Genomic DNA, 9,219 nt, shown 5'->3' with positions numbered 1-9,219 from the left:
GTATAGGAGGCATGATATATTCTAGCAACAACTATGAAAGAGTCTAAAATTTAAATGAAAACTTCAAATAGTAGATAATCCCTAAATTAATAGATTAGATTCCCGGTTCACAAATACCTCGTGGGTTACATTTGCTGTCCCATTTCATAAGAGAGATCAATTTAAAAGATATAAATTGAATGTCTTATTGATTTCTAAATCGTTAAACTAATTTGCTCAGTTTCTAACCGTTTATGCGACCAACCGACTTCTTCTTACTGACAAAGAAACTTCTGTTTTCTAGGTGTCACATTAAGAGGGCATACTTTTTGTTTGTAGCATCATAGGTTTTCTTGTGTCTTTCCTGTTAAACCATCTTCGGTAGTACTCTATAATTTTTTTCATTTTTACTCTAAAATAATATATTCTATTATAGTATTAAATTTACTCAAATGATTTAATTTATAATAGAGTTACTCTATAATCAAGTGAGATATAGTGTAATTCTATTATAGAATAAATCCAACTCTATAATACAGTTGCACTATTTTATAGTGAAAATTTTAGAGTAATTACAAGTCTACAACAATGTAAAGTTTTTAAAATCTACCAATAGATTCCGAAGATGATTACTAAAATTACTTTACAAGTCTACAACAATGTAAAGTTTTTAAAGTCTACCAATAGACTTCGAAGGTGATTACCAAAATTACTTAAATGTATTTTTTTACATGCGCACACAATCATCCTATTTTGTAAATAGTTTTAGTTACCATTGCTTTAAGTAAATCATTTTCTTTAAATTTAGTTAATTTTTGGCATACAGTAATCAGTGATGGATCGAGGGCTATGTTAGACCTGTGTAAAATTAAATAGGCGTTTAACTCCAGATTAAAAGAAGTAAAAATAAGGTGGAAAGTGGATTTGAACCCGGGTTTACGTGTAGACAAAGTAAAATCACCACTTGAACAAATGAATAGGCCTGAACATTTTACCCAGATCCGAAAACTCGAACCGAAACCGACCTAAAATACAGGTTCGGGTCTGGATCGATGCTAAAGTACTTATTGGGTCCTTTTTTGGACTCCAGGGTCTCGGATCCGGATCCTACCCGAGACCGGATCGGGTATCCGAACTACCCGCAAATAATTGTCTATATTAGGTATATTTGTTTGATTGGTTATATTTTTGATATTTAAGATACTTTTTAAGTTTTGGGTTTTCAGGTATAATTTTAGGTTTCAGATAAAATTTTAAATTTTGAGAAAATATAATTCAGGTATTCAGGTAAAAGTTCGGGTATGTTTTGGGTTTTCGGATCTAATTTTGGATAAATTAAAGAGTATTTCCGGATATTTTTGTGGTTTTTTGGGTAGTTTAGAGTTTCCGAGTCCAATTCAGGTATTTCGGGTTCTTTTTGGGTTCTAAATATCTGAACCGATCCTGATCTGAAATATATCCAAAAACTATGGGTATTTTATGGGTATTGAAATTATATATCCGAATCGATCCGGACACGACAAAACCCGACCCAGAACCAACACGAAAAATTATAGATATCTATATGGATCTAAATTTCTAGGATCCGAAAGATCTAGATCCGACAAGACCACATACGAATCCGAGCCAAGGACCCGAATGCTCATGCCTACTAATGAATGTATGTTGTCTAAAAATACATTGTATATACTCTCTTCATTTCAAATTAGTTATGTTTTAAAATTTTGTTACAGTGTATACATTTTGAACTCATTAACAAATAGTCAAATAAAACAATATATTAATTAGTGGTAAAACAATAAATTTAATAGTTTTTTTAATCAATGTGAAAAGATGTAGAACGATGAATAGATTGAAACGGAGAAAATATATTTTAAGGTGCATCAGCTGATTCCCTTCTATACAGTTCGGTCCAACCTCCAACAGTAGTGTTATGAAAAAGTTAAAAAGTTACTCCCTCGGTTTCTTAAAAAAGTTAAAAAAGTATGCTCCAATCTTTGTCGAAGCTAAAACCATCCTTTTGTTTTATATACATATTTTTGTACGTTTTAATTATGTTGAATGAATCCAAAACTATTGCCAGATAATCAAATGCTTTGGCCAAATCTAACTGCCTCAGCAATAGAGGAGAAATAAAGAGCATACAAATGGGAAGGCAAACAGAGAAGCCCAGTTGGCTAGTGTCCAACACATGGCAGTCTACCTATAATTCTCACCGGTCCCTACTCCCTAGCATCTACATCTTACCAACTTTTTAAGAACTGTTATCTATAAGTACATACATACACATAAGAGCATCATGTACACATATGGTTTCATGTACTAATGATCGGATATTTTTAAATATTTTTATGCATGAAGAATTTTGTTGGTGTTTGATCTATTCTCTTGTGCTAAGAAGCTCATAAGCCAATGGTAATGCCCCCTGCTCCTTCATTTGACATCACGTACGTTTCAATCCGTTTCCCGAGCGTCAAGTCTTGAAAAATATTGATGAGAAAAATGTCACTTTCTAAATTTCCTATAGGATTAGGTAATTTCGGAATTTGGTCTATCAACACTTGTTCATCAAACTTGACCATACAAACCTAACACCTAACATGTATATTGGTAATATCGGTCGATTTTAACTAAACACTTACATCTAGTACACAACTAAACTAGTACATTTTCATGAACCAAATTTATAGGTGGTAGGCTATGATGGACAATATTTGATAGGCCATTATAGAAAACAGTTTATAGACAAATACCAAAAAGTGGTAAGAGACTTATTTTTTTTATTTAACATTTATTACGCTTTTTAAAATATCCTATATCAAGCTTATAAAATTATTGATCGGCAAGTTCATTTTTGTTTTTAAAGGCTTGAATGAGGTTTAAGAGGAAGGATCAAGTATAATTACGATGATTCCTACCATTTAGGTAGTTCAGTTATAAGGTATGGGATAGATAATAACTAGTAACAGATGGTAATGGCATAATTTTGGAGTCTGGAATGGAGAAATTCTATGTTAGACGAGAAATTCTATGTTAGAGCATTAAGAAGCTGAACTAACTGATGTCATATGGTCTATGAAAGTATGTTGGTACATGGGATATAAGAATGTTACTTTTTTGAATGAGAATTCCAACATCAACTACTATCTCAACAATGCATTGACAATCCAAGATTACAACATTACCTCTAACTCTAATACATAAGTTTTCCTGGATAAAAAAAAAAGGTTTTCCTCGATAATCTAGTTACTGAAATCGATAAAGCTAATTGTGCTGATTTATTAGCTAGGGAATCAATTTATAAAGATAGGCAATGGAGTAGTTTCATTGCTAACCAATTTTTCCAATATTTTGTAACCTTTAGACAACAAAATAATGAAAACTGCATGGCTATGGTCAAGTGGTAGGAGAAAATCCGAGAATATGCTATATACTATTCCCTCTGGGCAGTGCCAGCCCATAGCGGAAACTACATAAGCTACCGATTAGGGGCACATGGCTGTCAATTGTTTTTCCCATTATGCATTTATCAAGAAACTAATTTGTCCTGTATGAACATAATTTTTCTTTTCATTTTGGCTTACGGTCACTAAATATTTTAGCAATGTTTGGACTGGTGCTGCCTCGGGGTTAGCCTCTCTTGAAACAAGAACACATAGCTATATAAGAAATGTGTATTTGGGCTTTACTCATACAATTTAAATGCTTCTCCCATTCAATTTATATGGTAGTCTGGTAAATATACAATTCATTAATGACACTTGAAAAACATTCTAAACTCGGATCAAACTATGTGGTACCCGTCTATTCTGTAGCATTACATGTGTTTTTTTTTCTGGGGTTAGATCTGATCAGCTGATAGAGGATATGAAATAAAAAACCTAATGAAATATTAGTTGACAAAGGATTGAACGAGGAAAACCCCTATATTACGTTGTTAACTTTTTGGTTACATATTGGCAGGCTGCATATTGGCTTGGCCTTTTTCTGTAAAACAATGTTAGATGAAGCTTAATAGATTTAATACGAAGCCTAGTAGATAACTCAATCAGTGCCTCACTAATGTTGTCGTCTTCCTTTGCAAATACTCTACGCAATTAATTCATTGAGGTGAAGAATGGCTTCCATCATCCCCAAATCAAAATCCCAGTAGCTAACTTATGTGCTTAACGTCTCGCCAGTATGTTCAATACATACACAAACTCCGTTCAATGACCTATTTGCTCTATGCTTCCCCAAGAGATCTGAAACTTATCAATAACTGGAAATGCTTATCAATAAGCATAGACCAGTGATCATTAGCCTTGGCCTAAATTTTTTTGGAAGTTTTTACCTAACCACAGGCTTCGAATTTTGAATATTTTTATATACTAAAATTTCATATACGACCCACATCTCATAGTCAAACAATCATTGAAAATGGATGTTCCCCGGAGGCGAAGTAAATTGATCAGAATGTGATAATCCAGAGCGGAGTTCTGGAATCAGAATGTGCACCAGACAATGCAGCAGTTTTTCCTTCTCATTATCAATTCATCATCATCATCCGTCCAAAAGATGCATCAGATCTTACCTTTCTTTTGTCTGTAGTCTGATCTGTTCAAAATTTTATATTGATGTCCAATGTCATTTATTAAAACCTTTGAAGTTGGTTCATTGTAATGCCATTGCCATTGATCGACATAGTTGGAAGCAACGTAGCATTCTAATGAAGACTTGATCTCTTAAAAACTACCTAACAGTACATCGTTGCACCAAAAGATTTCAACCGACAACCATAAAAAAATCAATATCCCTAAGCTTTCTATACGCACAATACTTCACCAATTGTTCCCTCTCAACACAATGGCTTCCAGCTCCTGCCAAGCACAAGAAAAAAAACATAAAAACAAAGCCATTCCATGCCCCAGCTCCAGCACAAACACTCCGAGCCCTCCATCTCCTCCAGGCTCCAGGACATGGCTCCAGCACCATCATCATTTCAGATCGCGGCAACAATCTTATACTGAACTCTATAATCTCTCGAGAAGATACAGTTCATCATACTGCAAGACCATGAAAAAGGTTAACTATGTCTGACATTCTTCTACATCAGCTTTGAATGAAAACCTCTTCTTTAATTCTGGAAATGGAGTTAATTAGCTGACAACCCCTAAGATACAAACATGGTAAGAAGACCCATGTATTCGAGTGAGGACTGATCTGGATCGACGGTCCCATTCATATAGTTGACTTTGACTCGAGATAAGAAGAATGACCACGTAAAGTTTTTTTTTTGCTTGGCCAGAAAGTTTTCAAAAAGTTAAATGTGTTATAAAAAAATATGCTAAAACTTTCTCACCAAGAAAAAAAAACAAGAAATTATTTAAAACTAGAAAACAGAGTATTATGTTAATTTAGCTAAAATTAATTATATTTAACTTTTCGTTGTTTCTTTTGCGTGTTCTGCACTTAAAACATATGTATATATAGGCGCTGAGTCTCAGCTTGCAGAGGAAGCAAAATCGAAGAAGTAGTAGAAGCGAAAGAGAAGCAAAGATTAAGGTTAATTTTATTTTCGATTCTCTTCCTTAAAATTTTATGTTTATCAGTTACGTGTGGCTTGTGAGATGAAGAAATTCTGAATCATCGTAGCAAATTCTGAAGAGATTTTAGGGTTTAGCAGAGAGTTTATTAGGTCTTTGTTCTTGAGGCTTTGTGGTTGGTTTTCTTCTATGTTAAGAACTCAGTTGGATTATTCATATTTACCAGTTTTCTTTTTTTTTTGGGAACAGGAAGAGATGAATACCGAGAGCCAGACAACAACTCCTGTTAATGCCACTTTCCTTGCTAACCTCAAGGATCGTTTCAGTGGATTAGTCAATACCCCAATGGATGAACACAAGACTTGTCTCAAAAACACAATGGACAAGGTTCGCTCCCAGTTTTCTATATCTCCTTCGACCAAGGACAAGATTCGTTCCCAGTTTTCTTTATCTTATTGGATGCCGAAGGCTGATGCACAGAAGGAAGGTTGATGGAGTGAAGGAAGTGGAGAGTCACTCGCCTCTTTAGCGCAGCAGATTGCCAGTTTCAACTTTTAACTTTTTCTATAATAAAATAAAAGTGTTTTTCTCTTTTACGTTATCTTGTTTTAAACTTCAGTAGTTTCAGATTTTCTTTTAATTTTCTTGCTTATGAATTTATAAGTTTAAAAAATTCCCTTGCATAAATGTGCAAAACTACTCTTCAAGCCTTTGGTTATTAATTTGCCACTACTGATAATGGGCGCATTTATAGATTAGGGTTTCTCTAACCGTCGTTGTTGATGATTGATTATAGAAAATTATGAGAATCAAAAGTTATCACTAGAAATTGGTTAGGAGTTCCGGCGAGATGTTGTAAAAATAAGGACAATGATAAATAGACTCTTTGATCAGATCACAAAATATGGTTGATCAAGAAAGAACATTCTTTCTTCTCTTGTTCTTTCAAATCTCTGACAAAGCTAATAGTAATTAATGGTTATTGACTCCATTATATCAGTCCTCTTCATCAACTTCTCTGAAAGGAAGTGGCACTGTCTTTACAGCTCGAAACTTCCCCGCATTATTTAGATGCTCATTCTCCAATCTGCAACAATCGGTTTGTTTTACAAGCATAAGTATACACATATATGTCCTGAATCTAAATAACCAAGAAGATAAGTTTTACCGGTAAAAGTTCCAGTGTCCTCTCCTGATGACTTCAAGAGCAGCCAAGAACAATCCTGTCACTCTATAATCCACATGCTCAAAACTTGAGTGCACAACTGTTTGTAGCCATGCCAGCCTTAGAACAAGATTTAAAACCTTAAAAAAAAAGAAATCAGAAAATATGAGAAAAAACAGAGGAAATTCAAAATATTTCAACTAGATTCATGTGTCATTTTGGGTGGTAAAAGATTTTGATTTTGTACCATAGAGAAGTAGTAAATAGATTTTTGGCGAAGCATGAGTTGGTTCCTAAGCCAAGGGTTGTTGGAATTATGTTGGAATAAACCCCAATCCTTTACAAAGTCCCAATACAATTGGTAAACGGTGGCTATACTTGACATAGCCACCACAAGGCAGAGCCAACCAATGCTCCTCTCTTTCTCGTAAGCCAATTTGGTTCCAGCCGCTAACATCGCTGATACATACTTCCCTAGGTTCACTAAGTGGCTTGTCTCGCCTTCGTCAAACCACCTCCTTGCACACTGTGTGGCAGACACTTTTTCAGTACTTTTTATAAAGTGGAAATCCATACTTGGGACAGAAGAAATAGAAACTTGGGGAAGAAGCAAGGATGTTTAATTTAATTTTTACCTGCATTGCTCTCCAGTAGTATGGGAGGAAGGAAACTGCATAGGCAAGATCTCTGTAGTACTCGACTCTCATACAATATCCATAGTCCTGTGTTGTGTAGCTACCGGTTATATAGTAGCAGACTATGTATTCCAGGTTCCTTAGCATAGGTACCTGAGAGATAAGAGTTAACCCATTTATATTTTGATAAGGGTTTACGGAAAAGATCAGATTCTTAGCTCAGTTTTGGTCCATGGAAATTTTACCTGGCTGCAAAGTTGATCAGCCATAAAGAAATCGAGCATCACGACTTTGTAAAGAGGTGAAAATACAATGTTTCTGGTGACTGATATAAACCGGTAACGGCTTGATTTGTAGAAAATGTTCAAGGGACAAATCAGTATTAAGAAGAAGACCTACAAAACCACGAAAATCACAAAACATATTAGATTACAAATTTACATAAAAACGCACACATGAGGAAGAGTGGCTAGTGTTTGTTAATTACCAGTAATAGAAGGCCAGGGATCGCTTGAACTTGTCCAAATGAGTAACCTTTTGCAAGAAGCAAGAGATGAACAAACATGACGCCGGCTATCACAGACATTGAAGCTGTACATATCAAGAAAACATCTCTAAACTTGAGCTCATTTTTGGACCCAAGTTCGAAGATGAAACTATAGTTTATCCTCGCTTTTCGCCACATAAATATGTTGCAACCGTATAAGAATAAGTGCAGAAATAAGAGTCCAAACATGCTGCAGAACAAGAACAATACCAAATTGGCATTAGCTTTCTATTTATAGATTACCATAGTCACTATGAATTAAGATTTTAATTAGACCACTCGCCTTAGTACAGGATATGCAGTTTCCATGTAGAAAGTGTTCTCGGTGTGTCTTTTGTACATACCAGTCAGATGAGCCACAATGATGTAGCCAGCAAGAAGAGCAACAAAGCAACCAGTGAATAGACCTGAACAAATATTAAATCTGAGGAAAGGATTAAACCAAACCATATGATCTGCAGAGATTCTTAAGCAGACAAGATTTTTTTTTTTTTTTTGTCACAAAAGCAGACAAGATAATGTTATGCAACAGAGAGTATAACAGAACATGGTGCTCTTAGTTGTCCACCAACAAAACCCAAAAACATTAAAGGTTACGTTGTGGGTCCAAAAACTTTTCATTTTAGTTGGTGATGCAAAAAGATTTTGTGTTTGAAAGTGAAAAGATAAAAACGTCACAACATCAACAGGTAGAGATAATATAGTTAAAAAGTCTTTTTTTTTAACACATTAAAGTTAAAAAGTCTTCACCAATGAAGAAGGTGACAGAGTGAGACTCTTTACGATGGTGCGGTTTCAGATATTTCATTGCCTTTCTACGATTTTCTCCTGCGAAGTTCTTGATGAACAATTCTTCAACTTCGTCTGATAGGTTTATCACCTGTCACATCCCAAGATTACAATCATGAAAGTTGTAGGTGTCGATTTTCCGCTTGCACAAACATGAATAACAAGAATCTAAAGTGGAGTTTCCAGTTACCTTGTCTGAGCTATTGAAGTAAGAATTTTCCACCACTTTGAGATATATCGGAAGGATTTGTTTTCCAGTAACCTAAAAACATCATAGGATGGTCTTGTAGTTAAAAAAAAAATTATATATAGAAATTATGGTTGAGAAATGCTTTGTTTAAAAGGTTACCTTATCGAACTTTTTGAGAATTTTCATGAAGGCTAACATGTTCAAGTTTCTGTAAGTTTTGAGATAATTTAACCCTTTGTAGAGTTCTGTCAAAGCTCCTTTGATCATCTTCTCAGCGTGATTTAGGGTTTTCTTGCTGATTCGCAGCTTATTTACTCCATCTGGACCACGTTTCTTTGACGATGACTGGTTTATCAAATCTTCTTTGATGAAGTAACTTATAGCTGAGA

The 9,219-nt window shown here is 34.7% G+C and overlaps 1 protein-coding gene across 1 annotated transcript; it reads right to left on the bottom strand.

Moving 5' to 3' along the window:
* Positions 1 to 6,380: 6,380 nt before the first annotated feature.
* On the bottom strand, positions 6,381 to 9,211 carry LOC130507037 (phosphate transporter PHO1 homolog 1-like; the record flags this gene model as incomplete). The annotated part of the gene is made up of 10 exons (XM_057001751.1): positions 6,381 to 6,591; positions 6,673 to 6,809; positions 6,917 to 7,195; positions 7,305 to 7,457; positions 7,550 to 7,699; positions 7,792 to 8,041; positions 8,135 to 8,258; positions 8,602 to 8,731; positions 8,831 to 8,902; positions 8,990 to 9,211. Coding segments are annotated over 10 exons (1,608 nt in total), but the record flags the coding sequence as incomplete, so codon positions are not given.
* Positions 9,212 to 9,219: the final 8 nt, after the last annotated feature.

Source organism: Raphanus sativus, unplaced genomic scaffold, assembly GCF_000801105.2.
Source record: "Raphanus sativus cultivar WK10039 unplaced genomic scaffold, ASM80110v3 Scaffold3935, whole genome shotgun sequence".
In the NCBI taxonomy this organism is placed as follows: domain Eukaryota; kingdom Viridiplantae; phylum Streptophyta; class Magnoliopsida; order Brassicales; family Brassicaceae; genus Raphanus; species Raphanus sativus.
This window is presented reverse-complemented; position numbering and strand designations above follow the sequence as displayed.